Genomic DNA, 24,267 nt, shown 5'->3' with positions numbered 1-24,267 from the left:
TCGATAAAATGTTTTTTAAAAAAGTTTTAATTCTAGGTAGAGATGATAGAATGTGTTTATAACAGAGTGGTTGGTATACTACTGGGACTACTAAAGTACAGCAGTTAGCAGTGCTTGAATGATAGAGCTGTAGGTTCATCAGATGGTTGACATCATGAACCCAAAGATTTTCTGTAGAGTGAATTGGTCACTTGGTCACAACCTCCGAGATGTTCATATCTCCTTTGCAAGAATACCTGCAAGTGAGCTGTGAAGATGCCAATTGCAGATGTCTGGAGGCTGACTGTTTAGGAAGACATTGGAAGAGATAAGCAGAAACATAAAGCTCAGCTGGCCAAAAAGTTGGCCTAGAGAAAACAGAGGCCAGAATCAAGCACCTTCTTACTCCACTGTATTCCTCTGCAGCAAATGCCGACAGAAATGCTGTGCCAGAGTGGGGGTCCTGATTCACACCAGACAATGATTAACACAGGACTGACTACCTTTGCACCAACCATCTTCTTATGAGATGGGAGACTTCCAGATAAAAACAGAAAAATATCAGAAATCGGAGCAGGAGTAAGCCATTCTGGCTTTTAAGCTGGATTCACCATTCAATAAGATCATAACTGATTTTCTGCCTTGTGGTGGTATGGATATGAGCACTGCCATTGGTGAAGAGAACTGGCTTCCCATTGGCTCTGGCTGGTCATGTGCCTCTTATCCGATTGGTTGGGACTAGTCATTTGGCTGCTCTCCAATTGGTCGAGAGGCAAGTGGGCCCCGCCTCCGAGGCGGGGTATAAGTACCCAGAGTTCCCGGCAGTCGGTCATTCTCTGTAGTCAACCACCAGGCTAACAACTAGCTGATTAAAGCCACAGTTCGGATCCTAAATGTGTCTTGAGTCGAATTGATGGTACATCAATTTAATCAGCTAGAATTTTGGAATGGAGCTTCGCATCAAGCCTGACTGCCTCCGTACCAGCCCGCATGCTGCAAATGCGTCTGCAATCTTTAAACACTGGCAGGCGTGTTTTAATAGCTACCTGACGACTGCAGCCGGCAAGCCCACCAAGGAGCAGAAACTCCACATCCTCCACTCATGCGTGGGCACATCGGTCTACGCAATGATCGAAGACGAAGACGACTTTGATGCGGCCATGGAGATTCTCAAAGGACACTTTCTCTGGCCGGCCAACGAAGTTTACGCACGGCATCTCCTGACAACTAGACAACAGTTCCCTGGTGAGTCCTTCGATGAGTTTTACCAGGCCCTCGCAGCTCTAGGGAGAACGTGTGCATGTCTCATGGAACATGGAACTTCTAATCAGAGACGCTTACGTTGCTGGCATGCAGTCTCCTTCCATCCGCCAACGATTGTCAGAAAAGGACACCCTCAGCCTAGCTGAGGCACGGACTCTGACAACCTCCCTGGAGGTTGCTGACCTGAACGCCCGCGCATACGCCCCCGGCCATGCAGCAACCCCCATCCTCCGTGGACCCCGACCCCCCCCCCAAGCCTGCGCTGCGGGTCGCTCCGATAAACTAGCGGGGCCCCGTTGCTATTTCTGTGGCCTCTCCAAGCACCCCCGCCCGCGCTGCCCGGCCCGCTCCGCTCTGTGTAAGAGCTGCGGGAAGAAGGGCCACTACACGGTGGTTTGCCAGACCAAGTCGGTCGCTGCTGTCCCGCGCAGCGACCGGGGATTGCCCCCCCGGGCCCCCCAGGGCCCCACACAGCGCACCAACCTCTCCGGCCCGCCTCCCGGCTCCCGCAACGGCCCCACGGCCCTCCCGACCCGTGCCCCCAGCTGCCCCGACCGTCTCGCGGACGCCGCTGACACTGCCCCCAGACGCCACGAGGCTCCCACGGGCGCCACCATCTTGGGCCCCGGACGCCATGTGCGGGCCATGGGCGCCGCCATCTTGGGGCCCTGGCTCCATGTGCAGGTCCTGGGCGCCGCCATCTTGGATCAACTCGGAAGGCCCTGCAAGCAATTACTCTGCCACTGAGGAGGATCTGGAACTCTCACCACGACTGGCTTCCATCAAGCTCGATCAGTCGCAACCACGCTCGCTCGCCAAGGCTACAATGACGGTGCAGCTCAACGGACACAAAACGAGGTGCCTGCTGGACTCCGGGAGCACGGAAAGTTTCGTCCACCCCGACACAGTAAGACACTGCGCGCTCCCCATCCACCCAGTTAAACATAAAATTGAATTGGCCTCAGGTTCGCATTCCGTCCAAATCACCGGGTGCTTCATAGCGGACCTCACAGTCCAGGGGAGGGTTTTCAAAAATTTTAAACTCCTCATTCTCCCCCGTCTATGCACTCCGGCACTTCTGGGACTGGACTTCCAGTGCAACATGCAGAGCTTGACCTTTCAATTCGGCGGCCCTATTCCCCCCCTTATTGTTTGCAGCCTCGCGTCCCTCAAAGTGGACCCCCCTTCCTTGTTTGCTAATCTCACCCCAGATTGTAAACCTATCGCCACTCGGAGCAGACGCTACAGTGCCCAGGACCGGACCTTCATCGGGTCCGATGTCCAGAGGCTCCTTAAGGAAGGAGTTATCGAGGCCAGCAACAGTCCCTGGCGAGCCCAAGTGCAGGTAGTTCGGACTTGGGAGAAAAACCGGATGGTCATCGATTACAGTCAGACCATCAACAGGTTTACGCAGCTGGACGCGTATCCTCACCCCCGTATTTCCGACCTGGTTAACAGGATCGCGAAGTACAAAGTCTTCTCCACGGTGGACCTTAAGTCCGCCTACCACCAGCTCCCTATTCGCGCGAGTGACCGAAAGTACACCGCGTTTGAGGCAGATGGACGCCTCTACCACTTCCTCAGGGTCCCCTTCGGTGTCACAAATTGAGTCTCGGTCTTCCAACGGGAGATGGACCGAATGGTCGACAAGCACGGTTTACAGGCCACCTTCCCGTATCTCGATAACGTCACCATCTGCGGCCACGACCAGCAGGACCATGACATCAACCTCCAAAAATTCCTCCGAACCGCAAAACTCCTTAATTTAACCTGCAATAAGGATAAGTGCATGTTTAGCACCAACCGTCTAGCCATCCTTGGCTACGTAGTGCGTAACGGAGTGATAGGCCCCGATCCCGAACGCATGCGCCCCCTGATGGAACTCCCTCTCCCCAACTCCCTCAAATCCCTCAAACGCTGCCTGGGCTTCTTCTCATACTACGCCCAGTGGGTCCCCAACTACGCCGACAAAGCCCGCCCCCTCATCCAGTCCACCTCATTTCCCCTGTCGATGGAGGCCCGCCAGGCCTTTAGCCGCATCAAAGCGGATATCGCAAAGGCCACGATGCATGCTAGCGACGAGTCCCTCCCATTCCAGGTCGAGAGCGACGCGTCTGACGTAGCTCTGGCGGCCACCCTGAACCAACGGGCAGACCCGTGGCCTTCTTTTCACGAACCCTCCACGCTTCCGAAATCCGCCATTCCTCGGTGGAAAAGGAGGCACAGGCCATAGTCGAAGCTGTGCGATACTGGAGACATTATCTGGCCGGCAGGAGGTTTACCCTCCTCACAGACCAACGGTCAGTAGCTTTCATGTTCGACAATGCACAGAGGGGCAAGATCAAGAACGACAAGATCTTGCGGTGGTGGATCGAGCTGTCCACGTACAACTACGATATCTTGTATCGTCCTGGGAAGCTCAACGAGCCTTCCGATGCCCTATCCCGCGGTACCTGCGCCAGCGCGCAGATTGACTGCCTCCGCTCCCTCCCCACGGACTTCTGCCATCCAGGGGTCACTCGTTTCTACCATTTTATTAAGACCCGTAACCTGCCATACTCCGTCGAGGGAAGTCAGGACGGGCACTAGGGACTGCCACGTCTGCGCCGAGTGCAAACCGCACTTTTACCGCCCCGAACGAGCGCATCTGATCAAGGCATCCCGCCCCTTTGAACGTCTCAGTATAGACTTCAAGGGTCCCCTCCCCTCCAACAACCGTAACACATATTTCTTGAGTGTTATCGACGAATACTCTCGATTCCCTTTCGCCATCCCCTGTCCCGACATGACCACACCAACCATCATAAAGGCCCTCCTATCCATCTTCTCCCTGTTCGGTTACCCCGCATACATCCACAGCGACCGGGGGTCCTCTTTTATGAGTGACGAACTGCGTCAGTTCCTGCTCAACAGGGGCATAGCCTCTAGCAGGAAGACCAGTTATAACCCCTGGGGTAACGGTCAGGTTGAGCGGGAGAATGGCACCATTTGGAAGACCATCCTGCTGGCCCTACGGTCCAGAGATCTCCCTATTCCCCGATGGCAAGAAGTCATCCCCGACGCCCTTCATTCCATCCGCTCTCTCCTCTGTACTACCACTAATCAAACACCTCATGAACGTCTTCTTGTTTTCCCCAGGAAGTCGTCCTCAGGATCCCCTCTCCCGACCTGGCTGGCCACCCCCGGGCCCATCCTGCTCCGGAAGCATGTGCGGGTGCACAAGTCCGACCCGTTGGTTGAGCGAGTCCAGTTACTCCACGCCAACCAGCAATATGCGTACGTGGAGTATCCCGACGGTCGGCAGGATACGGTCTCGCTCCGGGACCTGGCACCCGCCGGCGTGCGGCCTTCTTCCCCTACACCAACACCCCCCCTCCAACCCCAATTCCCCCCGGCGCCCCCCACGCCCCAGCGCACATGCCCCCTCTCCCCCGATCACAGCGTCTCCACCACCGGCCCGGGGTACGGAGACATATCTACGACCGATGCTCCCGGAGGCAAGGACGACCATCGGCCCGACGTCACCGGCTCCACTGCGAAGGTCATCCAGAACACCACGGGCACCCGACAGGCTGATCGTCTCCATCTGATGCGGCCATGGGACTTTTTATTGGACATTTCGTTTTATTCTGTTGTTATTAGTATAGTAGTATTGTTTTGCCATTTTTTTTTTCTTGGACATTTTTGCGATTATTCTGTTGTTAGTAGTAGTAGTATTGTTTCGCCACGAGCCAGTGGGCAGCTCACCCCTATCGATGTTCGCTGCTCATACCACCAGTCCTCGGACCCCCTCCCCACCTCTCCCACTTACCCCCCCCCCACTTCTTTCTCCACAAGGGGTGAATGTGGTGGTATGGATATGAGGACTGCCGTTGGTGCAGAGCACTGGCTTCCCATTGGCTCTGGCTGGTCATGTGCCTCCCGTCCGATTGGTTGGGACTAGTCATGTGACTGCGCTCCAATTGGTCGAGAGGCAAGTAGTCCCCGCCTCCGAGGCGGGGTATAAGTACCCAGGGTTCCCGGCGGTCAGTCATTCTCTGTAGTCGACCACCGGGCTAACAACTAGCTGATTAAAGCCACAGTTCGATCCTAAATGTGTCTTGAGTCAAATTGATGGTGAGACATGATGAGACATCATGCCTCAATTCAATCTTCCTGAATTCCTTGATTTTGTTAGATTCCAAATGATTAGTTTAATTTAGATAGATATTGTGCATATTGGTTCAGCTATCTTGTGAGGTCAGGAAGGAATATTTCAGAACTTTCTCCCAGTGATAAAACTAATGCTTTAGATCCTGCCAAAGAAGGATTATTCAACCAAATGTCTTTTATCTTGAAGCAATAAGGTTGCGGGAGCATCTTAGAGATTCCAGAGGTTATGCGCTCCGATGAGTGAATGATGGAGATAGACATCCAGGGCATTAGTAGCGCTATGACTCTGGCGTGTGCACGCATGGCATCCTCTGTCAAAAGATTGACAACCATTTCCAACTATTTCCAACATACCATCCTGTAGATGTTCGAGATATGGAAATACCTGCATGCCTTTGTCTCCTGCTTGAACTCTGTAGAGCAATGGCTGGGTAAGATGGGGGAAAGAGAAGTCTGCCCCCTGTTCTCTCCGCTCCCCTCCCCCCAACAGTGGCCAAAGCCCCTGATACAAACTCCACCATGCAGATGGATGTGAGCATACGGACAGGAGAAGGACAGGAGTCAGTGTTAGCAGAAGCTGAGGAGCACCAGAGCTTTCCCCACAGCGAGTTATCGCTCTCCTGCCTTGTATGGTGGGTTGCTGACAGTGCCAACACAGGCCCATCACCATAGAGTGATGGGCAGCACGGTAGCATTGTGGATAGCACAATTGCTTCACAGCTCCAGGGTCCCAGGTTCGATTCCGGCTTGGGTCACTGTCTGTGCGGAGTCTGCACATCCTCCCCGTGCGTGCATGGGTTTCCTCCGGGTGCTCCGGTTTCCTCCCACAGTCCAAAGATGTGCAAGTTAGGTGGATTGGCCATGATAAATTGCCCTTAGTGTCCAAAATCGCCCTTAGTGTTGGGTGGGGTTACTGGGTTATGGGGATAGGGTGGAGGTGTTGCCCTTGGGTAGGGTGCTCTTTCCAAGAGCCGGTGCAGACTCGATGGGCCGAATGGCCTCCTTCTGCACTGTAAATTTTCTATGATGTCACATGGATCCGTGGAGGGGGAATCAGGGTCGCCGGGGAGGGGCGGTGTGATTGGGGGAAGTGGGGGGGTGTTGAGCTGATTTTCCGGCTCATCCTTGGGCTCATCCTCCAGCCCCTCATGTCGTTCTCCTCCAACAAGGCGGCATGTTCCTTCTCTTTCTCCTTGCCCAGCATGTCGTCCCGCTGCTGTGCCAGATTGGGGAGGGCACAGCAGACCACTACAAAGCAGAAGACCGTCTGGAAGCTGTACTGTACAGCCCTACCACAGCGGTCCAGGCAGCGGAACCGCATCTTTAAAAGCCCTATACACCGTTCAATGACAGCATGGATGGCAATCTGGGCCTGATTGGATTGGGTCTCCACCTCGGTCTCAGGCTTTCGGATCTCTGAGTGGCCCAGGATGTAGCTGTCATGCATGCTACCAGGATAGCGGGCACACAGATGCATGATCCTAAGGCGGTGGTCGCACATGATCTGAACATTCAGGGAGTGGAATCCCTTCCTGGTAATATAGGGCACTTCCTGATGCCCCGATGCTCGCAGGGTGACATGCATGCCATCAATAGCTCTCTGGACCTGGGACATCCCGGCAATGGTCGCAAATCCTGCAGCCTGGGTATCTTGGTGGGCCTGGTCAAGGTCGAAGGTGATATCGTTGGATGCCGAGCAGAGAGAGCATCCATCACCTCTAGGATGCACCAGTGAGAGGAGATTGCAAAATGTCACACAGGACCCTGCTCAAGTCCAGAAATCACCGTTGGTGTAGAAATGGAGTGGGTGTCCTCCTCCTCCACAGTGTGCTATGTCCTCAAGATGTGGTACAGGTGCCGCTCTATCTCTTTGTTGAGGAGACGTGTTCTGCAGCATATGCTGTCCATCAGTTCATGGAGAGACCAATGGCTCCGGTACACTTTGGTACGTCCGTGGTCTCCCCTTCTGGCCCTCTCCTCAGCCTGATGGGCGGCTGGGTCTTCAGGGTGTACAGCGGCAGCCCGCACATGTGGTACCACCTCCAGCTTGCATTGATCTTATTGCCTTCTTCGGTATCTGACTCCCTCGGCTGCGACAAGCACAGTGAGAGCAGACTCCACTGGATCGAGTCCAGCTAACATATTATTATCTGAAAGTAATTGGAGAAGGAGCGAGGCCAATAGTCAGTTAGGTCTTCCATCCTGGGACCTTCAAATCCCCAAACCTCTCCCACCCTTCCCATGACTGTCCTGACTTCTCTCAGAGTGACATCCAGCCAGCCGGTTGTGCTGGCAAATCTCACTCTGCACACTCCCTTCTAGCCAGATGAGGAACCCCTAGACCCAGACCTCTGCCAGCTACATTAGGAAGGTCACACTCAGCTGTCCTGCGCTCATCCAGACTCTTACTCTTTGACCACGAGAAGGTCGTCAATGGTGAAGTTCTGCTCTTTAGTGTTTAATTGTTGACAAGTGCCTCTCTGGTGCTGACACTCCGAGAGTACAGGCAAGCTGTTCAATCATAAAATGGTGCAGCACATTCAGTTCGCTAATCATCCTCTCAGACAGGGCACCTGTTGCTTCGAGGAGACGCTTGAGAGTTCAGGAGGGTGAAATGCTATCACAACTAACAAGGCTAATCCCTCCTTTGAAATAGCCTTAAGCTGTGAAGCTAGAGGTTGCTCACAGTTAAAGGGGGTAAAAATGACTTTCATGAGAGAAGCTGCAGCATGACTCTATCCTGGGAGAGTTTGGTAGGATACACAAGCTGCAGCTCTGTTTGTCCTGTTAGTGCTCTCCACAATATTTGGAGATAGCTTGAAGGCCTCACAAACGTAGAGCAACCCCCCCCCCCCCCCCTCCCCGAACACTGGGGCAGCAGCTCAGGTGTCCTTGAGCTGTTTGATGGTAAATGGAAAGGGCTACTCACCTCCTCACATCCCCTTGGTAGCCATTGCGTAGGATTCCCATTTTTGCACAGGAGTACTCAACGACACCCACATGGCATCTCGCTGGGAAAGCGGGTGACTCCCAGGAGCCCGCTGCGTTCGACTTCAATCTCGCTAATAAGATTGAAATGAATGCAAATTAGGCTTAATGAGCTTCTCACCATTTTTGGGTGAGATCTTCATCTCACCATCGGGAAAGGACCGGATGAATTGCAACATAGGCGCGAATCCCGATTTAGGCTTCTCCTACGATTCACTCACCGCACCCTGATTGGCACTGGGTGCAACACAGTGGGAAAATCAAGCTCTAAGTATATTTTGTGGTAAAAACAAACAAATCACAATGCAACAGATTGGTAGCCTTAAATTATTATTTTCTACTTTTGCAATAAACTCAAATGATCCCACTTGATTTAAACCTTGCTGCCATATACATCACTGTGTTATTAAAATAATACAGGATGGAATATTTACTAAAACAATGCCCATTATTTAAGCAGATTGAATATTTGTCTTACCTCCAAAGATCACGTAGTAGGCAAATGCAAATGGTACAAAAAATTGTATGTAGATGAAAAGGAACTTAAAGATGGTTGGAATAACGCTGCTAACCATAGCTAGAAATGGTCCAAAAAACCTTTGGGAGAAAGTATGCACATCATTTCTAAAATAATTTAACATTAAATATCAAGACAACATAAGTAACACGTCTTACAAATTTTTGCAATTTGTTTCGTTCATCAATAGACATATATTGAATTCTTTGAATTGTTGTAGTGAAGTATATTCTGTACATGATATGGTAATGATTGAAGTATAATTTGGTCTAAAACACGAATATTAACTTAAAACATATTGTCAATTTGCTCTTCCAATTTTTCAGGAGGCCACCGCCCATTCATTCTTCCTAAAAATACAAAACAATGACAGAATGGCTTTAAGCCATAATTTCAAATTGTCTTACACCAACATGCTATGAATCACTTGGCCTGAGCTGTTATACTGAGGCAATGATGTTTTATATAAGCACAGTAATTTCCTTGCATTCATTCCACAGAGCAGAATGCTGACAGAAACAGATTCCACATCATTCTTTTGATCTTCCAACCAAATGGCAATTCAACAATCTCCCATACAGAATTTCAAGCTTATTTTATTAATTTACTTACTCTTTGACCCAGATTTTCATCCCCAGGCCTGGTTCACCAAGTTGGGAGATCTCACAGCTCATCAAACCTGACCTTTAAAATGCCCGCCCACAGGTTGGATTTTCAACTGGAGAGTAGGGTGAGAGGTGTGGGCTCAAAAGTGATTTGGGGTGGACAACCTCAGAACAAATCTGCAAGCTTCCAGCTGCAAAGGCAGGCTGGGCATAAGGCCTGCATCTGTATTTTAGCACTGCCTTGAAATAAAATAAATAACGAAACTAAAACATCCAACCAGACCTCACCCCCCATGCATTTCTTTTGCCACATCCATGCCTATCTATGTTAATCCATGCCTTCCCGGCAGCCAATCCAATTATCCACACCCCTAGGCAACTTAATGAGCTTCTACTCACCCTATTTTTCCACCTACTGTAATTTTCCGTTACCTCCTCCATGCCAATTCATCCAGCATTAATTAACAGTCCTTTGACAGCTTTCACACTTTCTGGATAGTTTTGAAAGCATTGACACTTCCCGAATAGTTCTGACAGTTTTTAACACTTCCTGGGTATTTTTAACTGCTGGACAGCTCCTTAACATTTCCTCAATAGCTAGACAGTTCTTTGACAGCTGGACATTTCCTTGACAGCTGGATAGTTTCTGGAAAGTTCCTTTACAGAAGGATAGTTCCTGAACATTTTCTTGACAACTAAACAGCTCTTTTGTAGCTTCAAATTCCAATAGGTTTATGCATTGAAAATGTATAATAATATTCCCTTTTAACAATCGCAAGGGTTGCCTTACCTCCCCCAAATATATACTGACACCCTATCAAAAGGGGTATCTTACCTCTCCAAAGGGGTATCTTGATTGTCCATAAAAATCCACCAAGCTCAGTCCTCCTCTTACCTATTCTAATCTGTGCATTCCAGATTCCACATTCCTGTTCTTCCAAAATCCCACTTCAGTGGAGGTAGCTGGTGATTTAAATGACCAGCTGCTTTTATGTATCTTGTGTAAGTCAACCTGTGTTGACATTGGTCTCACACTCTGGGCGGGATCTTCCCCTCCTAGCAACAATGGGAATCTTGAAAGGTAGAGGCAGAAGATGTGGTGGAAGGCCAAAAATCAGTTGCATGATGTTGTGTAATCAGGTGAGAATTTTGCTCACCAGACGAGCAAGGCAGGTTAATGGGAGGTTGCCTTTCCTGCTGGTGAAAGTTGGGAATGCATTTTATGAAAGTGCATGAACAGGGAAACAGACCAGAATCTGCATCGTCAGCAAATCTACTGCACTGACAATGGGCATTTACACATTTCAGATACCCAACTTGACAAACATGGCATACGCCCGGCACGGGAAACTTATAGGACTTACCAGTCAGTTGATGCTGCCTGGACAATTGCTCAGGATGTGAGGAGGCAATAAGCGAAGTGGGGGGGCAGGTGTGTTTGAAGGCACGAAGAGGAGCGGTTGAAGGTACAAGGAGTGAGAGGTTGAAGGCATGAAGAGGGGGGGATGTGAAGGCATAAAGATGGTGGAGGCTGAAAGTAGAAAGTGGGAAGGTAGAAAGTGGGGAGGTGAAAGCACGAGAAGGGGGCATTGAAGGCTCGAGAAGAGGATAATTGAAGGGGATGCAGGGGAGGGTGGATAGTGAGTGGGCAAGAGTGGATGTGAGTGGCGAAGAGGGGAGAATATTATAGGGGTAACATGGCAGCACAGTGGGTAGCACTGTTGCTTCACAGCTCCAGGGTCCCAGGTTTGATTCCCGGCTTGGGCCATTGTCTGTGTGGAGTCTGCACGTTCTCCCTGTTTCTGCGTGTGTTTCCTCCAGGTGCTCCGGTTTCCTCCCACAAGCCCCGAAAGACGTACTGTTAGATAATTTGGAAATTCTGAATTCTCCCTGTGTACCCGAAAAGATGCTGGAATGTGGCGACTAGAGACTTTTCACAGTAACTTCATTGCAGTGTTAATGTATACCTACTTGTAAAATAAAGATTACAAAAGTAGGGAAGGGTCAGTGGAGTCAATAGCAGAGTCTTGGGGAAAGACTGAAGGTCTTGGGGAAAGACTGATGGAACAAAGCAATTATGATAATGGGAGAGGGAAGTGGGATGTGGTAGGGTGGGAAGGTCAGGATTTGGGTGTGGCAAGTGTAGTTGTCAATGAGGAGGACAAGACTGGTAGCATAGAAAATGGAAGTGGGCAGGTTTTGGGGGGAATTGGCACTGTGACTGGTATGGGTTCACTGGGGAGGGAAGGCAGGTTAATGGTTATGAGGTCCCAGGTGATGGAGATGGGGTGGGTGGGGGGGGGGGGGCAATCTCTCAAGGTTGGAGCTCATGTAGTTGAACCCCTGGGACAATGTGGAGCTCATGGCTGGGGTGGGCTCCTCCATTAACAGTCATAAAAATCTCACTGCCTCAGGGAACTCCATCAGATATCCACATGTCTTCTGTAAATTAACAAGATATAGAGCCGCTCTCCATTGGTGGCGAAGAGACTGAAGTTTAAAGGTGGTAGATGGGTGTCAATCAAGTGTATTTTTTTTTGCGCTGGATTCTGTCTAGCTTAATAAGCATTTCAGACTCCTGAGGTTCCCACATTGCTGCCCATTAGAGGATAACTTCCCTCCCTCCTCCAATGGAATCTGTGCACAGATGACTCTGGTGAGGTGACTTTCCCCCAAGTGCTTGTATCTGAATCAACAGTGTATGGGTAAGTAAGATGTGATGTAACTTCCTTGGACATCTCTTCTTCCTTTTGATGCCCAAGGGATGACCTAGCCCAGAGTGTGAGAGAGCAGACCTGGAACCTGTGTCAGACACAAAGGTGGTATTTAGGTATAGTCCTTCTTATCCCAAAAGCACTCTCTGATTTACACAATTGTCTTAACTATGCTCACACTGCCCTTATGTCGCAACGCCATTGTTGCACTCCCTCTCATGCCAATGTCCCATTATGCTCAGTGAGCTGACAGCATGACCTCCACCATTACCACCTTGTGCCAAAGTGATTTCAACACTCCCTTTATCACCTGCTAACAGGGATTCACCATCACAAGACAGCTCTTTGACACCCTGGCAATCTCCATGGCCATTTTGTTCCACAGAACTTATGCCTCTCAGGAAGGCTGGCCCATTCCCAATCTAGGCCGCCTCTGTAGCATTTTTCACCCTTTTGGACTGTAAAGAAACAAATATATGTTCGCCTCATATATAGTGCATAGAGGGATATTGCTCTTCACTGCGTGTATTCATTCACACTTGTTCTGTCCATATCTACATGAGCTGGTACAGATAGAAGCCTCAGTGCTGAAGTAGAGACATGTACCATGTCTCATGACCAAGCTGTAGAATACAGTTATCACCCTTCCCTTGGAACTCTGAGTGGATGAGAAAAGCCACTCACCTTGCCAGAAACCAGTAAGTTATTGAACCTTTTCCTACATTGAATCCATGAGCATTGATGGTCTCTTGCTGTGCTCATCGCAGCCACAATTTGGATCCAGGCTTCTTTGGTTGCTGCAGTTTCATTGTGGAAGCCAACAGGGTAGAGTAATGGTCTTCTTTTCTGACACCTTCCACTTAAACGTGAAGGCCCTGATCAGAAACGTGTGGGACAACTTCCTAGCAGGGATGTGCTGAGCAGTCACAGGAAAGGTGGCTTTACTCCTAGAAGTTTGGAATTTGGCACTTTTAGACCGAAAATAGACCACTAAACCTGCAACCCCCCCCCCCCCTTCAAGTTCACAGATACAGAGAGATCGCCATAACTCAGTAACCCCACTTAACCTTTTGGACATTAAGGGGCAATTTAGCATGGCCGATCCACCTAACCTGCACATCTTTGGACTGTGGGAGGAAACTGAAACACCCAGACGAAACCCACACAGACACAGGGAGAAAGTGAAAATTCCACATGGACAGTCACCTAAGGCCGGAATTCACCCCAGATCTCTGTCACTGTGAGGCAGCATGCTAACCACCATGCCACTGTGCCACCCTAATGGCAAGAGGAAACTGGATGGGACAATGAGCATGGCAGTGTCCATCACTCATCCACCCACTAAATCTTGACAGCTAACTACATGACTGCATAATATCAGTGCCAAGTGGTGGCATGGCGATTCCATCTCCATGGCTGTGGCTTGTGAGTCCATCCCATGCTTTTAGTGATTCAGTCGAGAGTAAGATCATAAGACATAGACGCAGAATTAGACCATTCGGCCCGTCGAATCTGCTCTGCTATTCAATCATGGCTGATATATTTGTCATCCCCATTCTCCTACCTCCTTTGATAGGGCAGCAACAATGACAATTCCCCCATAGAAAAAGCTGATGATGGGGTGTCTTTTCCAGAGTAAACTAACAGTTAGATACCATTTGCAGCTTTGACACTCACACGACAAGGCAATGATGCCTTCTTCGAGGAACAGGAACTTCACCACTGACAACCTATATCTCAAATGTGTCTTTCTGCATCCAAATTGCCCAATCCATGCTGGACCTGTCTCTGACCCCTCACTACTTGCAGGATCATTCATCTTGACTCTCATTCTAGCCCACCTACCCACAAGCCTTCCCCCTCCCAGGCCCGAAAATCAGACATTCAGGGAGACATTTTAAAGGTCAGGTCATGGGGCTGGGAATTTCCTTCTCGGTACACAAGAACCGGGAGCAAAAATCTGGGCCTAGGCTTAACCACATATAATTCAACTTTTATATCAAATGTTGTTGAACAAAATCAATAAAATGTTACTGTACTCAACCACATTGGATTTGATTACTCAAAATGACTCACTTGAAAGGCTGGAAGTGTTTCAAGTTCCAGAGCCACAAAGGAGGAAGTGTAATTGCTACACACTGCACATGAAGCCATGACAAAATGTAGTTGGGACGTGAACTGATATCCACCACGTGTGTGAGTATGACAAGCAGAAGCAGAGCAATTACCAGACAGTCATAAAGGAACCTAAAAAAAATGAAATTAAAATATAACTACTTACAAAAGTCAAAATGTCTTTTTTAATTTAACTGTTCATTTATTTATTTTCCCCTTATTTTCTTCAATGTTGTTTCTTTGCTGTGCCCTCCACATTGAGGAGAATAAATGCAGACTGGATGACCGCTTTGAAGAACATCTTCACCCAGCCTGCAAGAATGACCCCAACCTTCCTGTTGCTTACCATTTTCATTTAGCACCTTTCTCTCATGGATACCTGTCCATCCTTGGCCTGCCGCAATGCCCTAGTAAAGCCCAACGCAAACTAGAGGAGCATCATCTCATTTTCTGATTAGGCACATTACAGCCCTCAGGGCTCAACATTGAGCCCAACAACTTTTGACAATGATCTTTGTCCTTCATCTTAACGCCTCTTTTTTCTATCCCATACATTTTTTGCCTCAATGCAACCCCCACCCCAACCAGGCCACCTGTCTCTTGTTCTTAAGTTTGCTACTTTTTTTGCTGTAATCTCTCCCAGCTACAGTATAACATCCGACACATTTTCCCTCGTTTTCATTCGGAAGAAGGGTCAATGTTAACTCTGCTTTCTCTCCCTACAGATGCTGCCATGCTTTGTCAGTATTCTCTATTTTGTTTCAGATTCCAGCAACCACAGTATTTTGTTTGTTTTGCTTCCTTGCTGCCCTGAATGACGATGAGCTAGAAAACAATTGTCCCAATCTTTGGATGCAGTGGTCACCTGCCTGCACTTGTTCAGATTGAAATGACCAGTACAGAAATTTGATGTAGCCACTTCACCTGCATGATTGCAACAACTGGCTGAACAGGTCCCAAGTTGCTTCCTTCTCCTTAAACTCTTTCAGCTACCTGTGCATGCAGCAGGAGAGCCCATAGAACACTGTAATGGGTTAATAGAATAGAGATGCTAAAAAGTGATGGAGATAATGATGAATCATTGACTCGGAAGAAGCCTTCTTACTCTGTTATTTGTCTATATATTGGCCTGAATTTTACATTCCCCCACTAAGCCAGTTTTCAGAGGCTAGATTTAGGCAGTATAAAAATGAGCCACCTTACAGTGCTGATTACATCTGAACTGGAGTGCTGACTTTGGGTTGCATTAGAGTGCTAAAGTGGAAGTTTGGTACTGAGGGAGTTCGGTGAGGAGAGGGCGAGGTGCTCCTTTAATTTCCTACATTTCCTCAAGGAGCGTGAGGAGAGCCGGGAGTTTACAAAGAGAGCCACTGACTGGGAGCAGAGTCAGAGGGGGGAGTTCCAGCCGGTGAGTAAATAGAGAACTGACCTCAGGTGAAAAAAACTGAAAAAGTGACATCACAGGAAATCTGTAACCTGATTGTTGGTAGGGAATCTGCACTCAGCTTGAAAATGAAACATTGTTAAACTAATTGAACCTAATTAATTAATTACTTAATCATAAGTAGAGGGATATTTAAACTAGAAGCAGGAGATTACTGAAATTAGCATTTTACCTTTATAGTACAAATCTAGTGTCAGCACGCATATAGTTAACTGTAACTTATTTTAATTTAATATGTATTTATTTTTATATGTATTTATTAATTAGTTCTAGAAATGGCAGTGGAAGGGTAAAATGCTTCACTTGTGAGATGTGGGAGGTCTGTGAAGCTTGCAGCATTCCGGGCAACTACATCTGCAGGAAGTGCACCCATTGCAGCTCCTCGCAGATTGTATTCATCATTTGAAGCAGCAGGTGGATGCACTTAGGAGCATGGTGGTGGAGGAAAGTGTCACAGACAGGGGTTTTAAAGAAGTGGTTACACTGAAGGTGCAGGACGACAGATGGGTGACTGCTAGAAGGGGCAGATAGTCAGTGCAGGAATCCTTTGTGATATCCCCTCTCTAACAAGTATACCATTTTGGATACTGTTTGGGGGGGTGGGGGGGGGGGGGTGATGGCCTATCAGGGGAAAACAGCAGCAGCAGCCAGAGCAGTGGCACCATGGCTGGCTTTGTTGTTAAGCAGGGAGGGACAAAGCACAGAAGAGCAATAGCTGTAGGGGACTCGATATTCAGGGGCACAGACAGGTGCTTCTGTGGATGTGAAAGAGACTCCAAGATGGTATGTTGCTTCCCTGGTGCCAGGGTCCAGGGTGTTTCTGAACGGGAAGTGGGTATTCTAAAGGGGGAGGGTGAACAGACGGAGGTTGTGGTACATATTGGTACTATCGATATAGGCAGGAAGAGTGACGAGGTCCTGTATCAGGAGTTCAGGGATTAGGTAGAAAGTTAAAAAACAAGGCCTCTCGGGTTATAATCTCGGAATTACTCCCTGTGCCATGTGTCAGTGAGGCTAGAAATAGGAAAATAGTACAGCTAAACAACTGGTATAGGAGGGAGGGTTTCAGATATCTGGACCATTGGGATCTCCTCCAGGGCAGTTGGGACTGTTACAAGAAGGACGGATTGCATCTAAACTGGAGGGGCATAAATTTCCTGGCCGCAAGGTTTGCTGGTGACATATGGGAGGGTTTAAACTGATGTGGCAGGAGGATGGGAACCAAAGCAATAGGTCAGAAGTTGAAATAACTGAGGGGGAATGAAAGAATAGGGCCAGTAAGACTCAAAGAAAGAGCAGGGACGTGTTGCTCTACACAGCGGGACTGGTGGTCTGAAGTGCAGTTGTTACAATGCGAAAAGTATAACAGGTAAGGCAGATGAATTTCAAAAGCTTGGATTCGTACTTGGAACTATGATGTTGTTGCCATTACAGAGCCTTGGTTGAGGGAGTTAAACGTTCCAGGATTGGCAGCTGAACGTTCCAGGATTTGGATGATTCAGGTGGGATAGTGGGGATAAAATGGTTGGGGGAGTTGCACTACTTATTAAGGAGAATATCACAGCTGTACTGCAGGGGGACACCTCAGAGGGTTCATGCAGTGAGTTCAGGAATAGGAAGTAGGAAGGGGCTGCATCAAAATCACCCCTGCCCGATGTTTTCTCTCTTCCTGAGAAGCAGATTGCTTGCTCGCTCCACGGATGAGGGCAGGCAATTTGTATAGATAAGGCCCCAATTAGGGGGCAGTCTTGTAGCACCCTGAGCTGGGGTGGGGAGGGGGGAGCGGCATCCGAGTCAGATGCAGAAGAGAAGGCAGTCAATGGTAGTTGACAGCTCAGGAGAGATTTGACTAACATGTCATATGAGACAGAGTGGTAATAATGCTGTTAAAAACTAAGGCCGGTGATAATAGTGGCACAAAGGTAGATAGCAGAATGTGTTCATCGTGAAACAAGGGTCAGCGGTCTCTGAAAGCAAAACCTAAGAACAGGTTACAGACTGGCTCCTGGGGGTGGGGCTGGTGGGGAGAGGGTTCGATAAAAGAACATCAAAATGGAGGATAGAATTCATCGTCTGAAGTTGTTGAACTTAATGTTAATTCTAGAAGGCTGTAAATATCTAATCCAAAGCTGAGATGCTGTTTCTTGAGTTTACATTGTGCATCACTGGAACACTGTAGCAGGCTGAGGAATATGGGTATGGGAGCAAAATGGATAATTGAAATGGCAAGCGACTGACAGCTCCGGAATGCTGTCACCCAGCCTGCATTTAGTCTTCCCAGGGTAGAGGAGGTTGCATTGTAAGCACTGAATGCAGTCGACTAAATTGAACAAAGTGTAAGTGAATCGCTGCTTTACCTGGAAGGAATGTTTGGAGCCTTTGATGGTGAGGAGAGAGGAGGTACAGGAGCAGGTGTTACACCTCCTGCGATTGCATGGGAAGGTGCCGTGGGAACGGCATTGGGGATAAAGAAGAGTGGACCAGGTTGTCACAAAGGAAACAGTCCCTATGGAATGTTGACAAGGCGGGTGAGGGGAAGGTATGTTTGGTGGTGGCATCATGCTGGAGTTGGCAGAAATGGCACAGAATAACCCTTTGAATGTGGAGGCTGGTCGGGCTTAAAATTAGGACAAGGGGAACCTAATCATGGTTCTGAGGAGGAGCGGTGAAGGCAGAAGTGCAGGAGATGGGTCAGACATGGTTGAGGGCCCTGTCAACTACAGAGGGTTGGGAACCTCTGCTCTGGAAAAAGGAAAACATGTCAGAAATGCTGTTTTGAAAGTTAGCGACAGAGGCAGATGGAGTCCTTTGCAGGAAGCAGGGTGCGAGAAGGTGTAGTCGAGGTAACTGTGAGAGATGGTGGGCTTCTAATGAACATTGGTGTTAGTCTATCACCAGAAATGGAGACAGAGAAGTCAGGAAAGGGAAGTTTCAGATGGACCGTGTGAAGGTGAAAGATGGCGGAGATCGGAAGCAAATTTGTTACATTTTTCCAGGTCCAGATGAGAGCATGAAGCAGCACGAACACAATCATCAATGTACCGGAAAAAGAATTGTGAGAATGGGTCTGAATAGGACTGGAACAAGGAGTGTTCCAAAAATACCACAAAAAGACAGGCATAAAGACAGGGTATCCAGAGGGAGTGAGACTAGTGAGGCTAGTTAAAGGAGTGGGAGTACTTGTGGGAGGTGTTGGAGAGGTTTGGGTTTGGGGAGGGGTTTATTCGGTGGGTGAGGCTGCTCTACGAGGCCCCGATGGCAAGTGTAGCCACAAATAGGAGGAGGTCGGAGTACTTTCGGCTGCATCGGGGGACGAGACAGGGGTGCCCCCTGTCCCCCTTGCTCTTCGCGTTGGCAATTGAGCCCCTGGCCATGGCATTGAGGGAGTCAGGGAACTGGAGGGGCATGGTGCGGGGTGGGGGGGGGGGGGAAGGAGCATCGAGTGTCACTGTACGCAGACGACCTGCTGCTGTATGTGGCGGACCCGGTGGGGGGGGGATGCCGGAGGTGATGAGGATCCTTGGGGAATTTGGGGGTTTCTCGGGGTATAAGCTGAACCTGGGCAAGAGCGAGGTGTTTGTGGTGCATCCGGGGGATCAAGAGGAGGGGATTGGTAGGCTCCCGCTGAAGCAGGCAGGGAAGAGCTTCAGGTACCTAGGGGTCCAGGTGGCTGGGAGTTGGGGGGCCCTGCACAAGCTCAACCTCACAAGGTTGGTGGAGCAGATGGAGGAGGAGTTTAAGAGGTGGGATATGTTATGCTGTCACTGGCGGGGCGGGTGCAGTCCGTCAAGATGACGGTGCTCCCGAGGTTTTTGTTCTTGTTCCAATGCCTCCCCATCTTTATCCCAAAGGCCTTTTTCAGGACGGTCAACAGCAGTATCACGGGATTTGTGTGCGCGCATGGGACTCCAAGGGTTCGAAGAGTGTTCCTGGAACGAGGCAGGGATAGGGGGGGGCTGGCGTTGCACAACCTCTGTGGGTACTACTGGGCGGCCAACGCAGCGATGGTGCGTAAGTGGGTAATGGGCAAGGAGGGGGCAGCGTGGAAGAGGATGGAGGCGGCGTCTTGTGTGGGCACGAGCCTGGAAGCGCTAGTAACGGTGCCGTTGCCGCTCCCTCCAACGAGGTATACCACGAGCCCGGTGGTGGCAGCTACCCTCAAAATTTGGGGGCAATGGAGACGGCACAGAGGAGAAATGGGGGCTCGATGGAGGCCCCGATACGGGGGAACCATCGGTTCGTCCCAGGGAGCATTGATGGCAGATTCCCGGGCTGGCACAGGGCAGGGGTTAGGAGGTTGAGGGACCTGTTTGTGGAGGGGAGGTTCGCAAGCTTGGGGGAGTTAGAGGGGAAGTTTGGGCTCCCCCCGGGGAACATGTTTAGGTACATCCAGGTGAGGGCGTTTGCCAGGCAGCAGGTGGAGGGGTTCCCCTTGCTGCCTCCACGGGGGGTGCGGGATAGGGTGCTCTCGGGGGTGTGGGTCGGAGAAGGGAGGTGATGGAGGAGGTGGACGAGGCCTCGGTGGAGGAACTGAAGGGTAAATGGGAAGAGGAGCTGGGTGAGGAGATTGAGGAGGGGACATGGGCGGATGCCCTGGAGAGAGTGAATTCCTCCTCTTCCTGTGCGAGGCTTAGCCTCATACAGTTCAAGGTGCTACATAGGGCTCACATGACCGGGACGAGGATGAGTAGGTTTTTCGGGGGCGAAGACAGGTGTGCTAGGTGCTCGGGGAGCCCAGCGAACCACGGCCATATGTTTTGGGCGTGCCCAGCGTTGGAGGAGTTTTGGAAGGGGGTAGCAAAGACGGTGTCGAGGGTGGTGGAATCCAGGGTCGAGCCAGGCTGGGGACACGCAATTTTTGGGGTGGCAGTGGAGCCGGGAGTGCAGGAGGCGATAGAGGCCGGGGTCCTGGCCTTTGCGTCCCTAGTAGCCCGGCGGAGGATCTTGCTCCAGTGGAAGGATGCGAGGCCCCCAAGCGTGGAGGCCTGGATCTCGGATATGGCAGGGTTCATTAAATTGGAGAGGGTGAAATTTGCCCTGAGGGGATCAGTACAAGGGTTTTTCAGGCAGTGGCAGCCCTTTCTGGACTTCCTGGCGGAACGGTAGGGAAATAGGCCAACAGCAGCAGCAACCCCGGGGGGGGGGGGGGGGGGGGGGGGGGGGGGAGGGGGGGGGGGGTAAGGACGGGGGGGGGGGGGGGGAGGGAGAACTGTACACATGGGTTTGTGGAGGGTGCTATCTCTCTCCCTTGTTTTTTTTTCTCTTTTTCTCTTTTCTCTGTCTTTTGGTTTCTGTTTAGTTTTTTTTTGTTTTTGTTTCCTTTTGTTTGAAGTTGCTCTTGCAGCTGGGGGGCACTGTTTACGGAGTGTTACCGCGGGTGTACGCTAATAGAGTTATGATGTTTATATTTTGTATTTTGTAAAAACTTCAATAAAAATTATTTATAAAAAAAAAGAGATTGGAAAAGGGGAATGATGAAAGAGTCAAGATAGGAAGAAATTAGTTCAGTGGGGCAGGAACAGGCTGAAATAAGGGGTCTACTAAGACAGTCGTCTTTGTAGATTTTGAGAAGGAGGTAGAAGTGGGCTGTGTGGAGTTGTGGACTGTGAGGTTGGAAGGTGTACAAGGAAGATAGTTAGAGAAAAGAAAATTACTGCGGATGCTGGAATCTGAAACGAAAGGGAAAATGCTGGAAAATCTCAGCAAGTCTGGCAGCATCTGTAGGGAGAGAAAAGAGCTAACGTTTCGAGTCTCATGACTCTCTGCCAGAAAATGCTGCCAGACTTGCTGAGATTTTCCAGCATTTTCCCAAGATAGTTAGAGATGTCAGTGATAGTCCTGGAAACAATGGCTCGATGTTCCATGGTGGGATCATTGTCCAGGGGAGATAGGAAGAAGTGTCTAAGAATTGGCACTCAGCTTCAGAAAGTATGCCAGACAACAACAGCACCACTCTTGTCGGCAGGTTTAATAACAAACTCAGGGCTGTACTTGAGAGAATGGAGTTCAGAGAGTTCAGAAGGAGACTGATTGGAGTAGGTGAGAGGAACAGAGAAATTAAGATGGCTTCTGTCACGCTGAATGAAAAGATCACGAGCAAGTTGATGAGACCATCAATTCACGAGACACGTGCTTTAAGATATGAACAGTGGTTTTAATCTACTTACAACAGAGCCAGCCTGTAACACGATGAACCCTAGATGAACTGGTCGGCTGGCTCTGGGCATCGATCTTTATACAGCAGTACAGGGGGAGGAGCCATGGGCGTAGCCAAGGGTGGAGCCCTGTACAAACACCTATGCAGTCCCAGTGCTACTCCCCCTAGTGGTCGGGCAACGCAACTGTGCTTACAATAATATGGTATCATATATATTACACTGTGAATTACATTCACCACATTCACCCCGTACAAAAAAATCAAGTCCGATGGGGGTGGTGGTTCACAAATTGAGTCTGTCTGGCGGTCGAGTCGTCCGCTGCGATCTGCGGAGCACTGGGGTTGCAGCCTCTTGTGGTGGCTGGATGGGTGTTGTGGGTTGGGGTACGATGGCGGACTCCGGGGGCTATTGCGTCTGGTTCGACTGGGGACTGGGGGCGCTGGGAGCTAGCCGGTGTGGGTGCGCGAAATAATTGTAGCGAGCTAGTGGGCTCAGGAGCGCGAGGGGGCGGCTGGGTGGGGTGTAGAGTGAGGGGTACCTCTGCAATGATAGTGGGGATGCTGGATCCTGCGGGTGCTAGGTCCCGGAGGGATACGGTGTCCTGACGGCCATCAGGGAACTCTACGAAGGCGTACTGGGGGTTTGAGTGAAGCAGGCGCACCTGCTCTACAAGGGGGTCAGTTTTGTGCGCCCTGACGTGCTTCCTGAGGAGTACAGGGCCCGGTGTCTTCAGCCATGCCGGGAGTGAGACCCCCATGGTAGTGCCCCTGGAAAAACTAAAGAGCCGCTTGTGAGGGGTCTGATTGGTCGCGGTGCATAAGAGGGACCTAATAGCGTGGAGCGCGTCTGGGAGGACATCCTGTCAATAGGAGACTGGGAGATTCCTGGACCGGAGGGTCAGTAGGACGGTCTTCCAGACCGTCGCATTCTCCCTCTCCACCTGCCCGTTCCCCCTGGGGTTGTAGCTGGTAGTCCTGCTCGAGGCGATACCCTTGTCGAACAGGTACTGACGCAGCTCGTCGCTCATGAAGGACGAACCCCGGTCGCTGTGTATGTAGCTGGGGAAACCAAACAGGGTGAAGATACTATGCAGGGCCTTAATGACTGTATGGGAGGTCATATCGGGGCACGGGATAGCAAAGGAGAAGCGGGAGAACTCGTCTATAACGTTTAGGAAGTAAACGTTCCTGTTAGTTGAGGGGAGTGGCCCTTTGAAATGGATCGCGAGGCGTTCAAAGGGCCTAGAAGCCTTGACCAGGTGGGCCCTGTCTGGTCTATAGAAGTGCAGTTTGCACTCCGCACAGATTGGGCAGTCTCTGGTGACAGCTTTTACCTCCTCAGTGGAGAAAGGCAGATTTCGGGCTTTGATGTAATGGGCGAGCCGGGTGACCCGCGGGTGGCAGAGGTAGTTGTGGATGACTTTTAGGCGGTCGCTCTGTGCGCTGGCACACGTCCCGCGGGATAGGGCATCTGGGGGCTCGTTGAGTTTCCCCGGTCGATACTTAATATCGTAGCTATAGGTAGAGAGTTCGATCATCCACCGCAGAATTTTGTCGTTTTTAATTTTGCCCCTTTGCGAGTTGTCGAACATGAAGGCAACCGATCTTTGGTCGATGATGAGGGTGAAACTCCTACCTGCGAGGTAGTGCCTCCAGTGACTAATAGCCTCCACAATGGCTTGTGCTTCCTTTTCGACTGCCGAGTGTCGGAGTTCCGAAGCAGAGAGGGTTCAGGAGAAAAATGCGACTAGTCTCGCTGCCTGATTTAAAGTGGCTGCAAGAGCTCCCTCTGAGGCATCGCTCTCAACCTGAAAGGGGGTGGATTCATCCACCGCCTACATGGCCGCTTTGGCGATGTCCTCGATGCAGTTGAAGGCCTGGCGCACCTCAGCTGACAGGGGAAATAGTGTGGCCTTAAAGAGTGAGCGGGCTTTGTCCGCATATTGAGGGCCCCACTGGGCGTAATAGGAAAAAAATCCGAAGCACCGTTAGAGGGCCTTAGGACAATGAGGGAGAGGGAGTTCTAAGCATGCGGTCCGGACCGAGGATGGCTAGTCTGGTCGTGCGGAAAACGCATTTCTCCTTGTTATATGTAAGATTTCGTTTCTGAGCCGTCTGGAGAAAATGGTAGAGGTTGACGTCCATCATTTCAGCTGGGCTTGCTTCAGCCAGGTAGGCTTTAAAACATCAGAGCCAACGTGAAAATATTTCTTTTGCCTCTGCACCCTGTGGGTCGAGTTCCAATCGCTCAGGCTTGAGGGCTGATTCCATGATTGTTCCTTACTGTTTCTTAAGTAGATTAAATTGATGAGACCATCAATTCACGAGACACG

At 50.1% G+C, this 24,267-nt stretch overlaps 1 protein-coding gene across 2 annotated transcripts in view; it reads right to left on the bottom strand.

The window, feature by feature from the left end:
- Positions 1-24,267, bottom strand: part of LOC119972795 (transient receptor potential cation channel subfamily A member 1-like) — a 181,522-nt gene that overhangs the window by 41,846 nt on the left and 115,409 nt on the right. For both annotated transcript variants that reach the window (XM_038810203.1, XM_038810204.1), the window contains exons 14-15: positions 14,295-14,465; positions 8,861-8,979 (exon numbers count right to left, since the gene is read on the bottom strand). In XM_038810203.1, coding sequence (XP_038666131.1) covers positions 8,861-8,979; positions 14,295-14,465 — 290 coding nt within the window. The remainder of the gene's footprint in view (positions 1-8,860; positions 8,980-14,294; positions 14,466-24,267) is intronic.

The sequence above is a fragment of the Scyliorhinus canicula genome, chromosome 10 (genome assembly GCF_902713615.1).
Source record: "Scyliorhinus canicula chromosome 10, sScyCan1.1, whole genome shotgun sequence".
NCBI lineage: Eukaryota > Metazoa > Chordata > Chondrichthyes > Carcharhiniformes > Scyliorhinidae > Scyliorhinus > Scyliorhinus canicula.
This window is presented reverse-complemented; position numbering and strand designations above follow the sequence as displayed.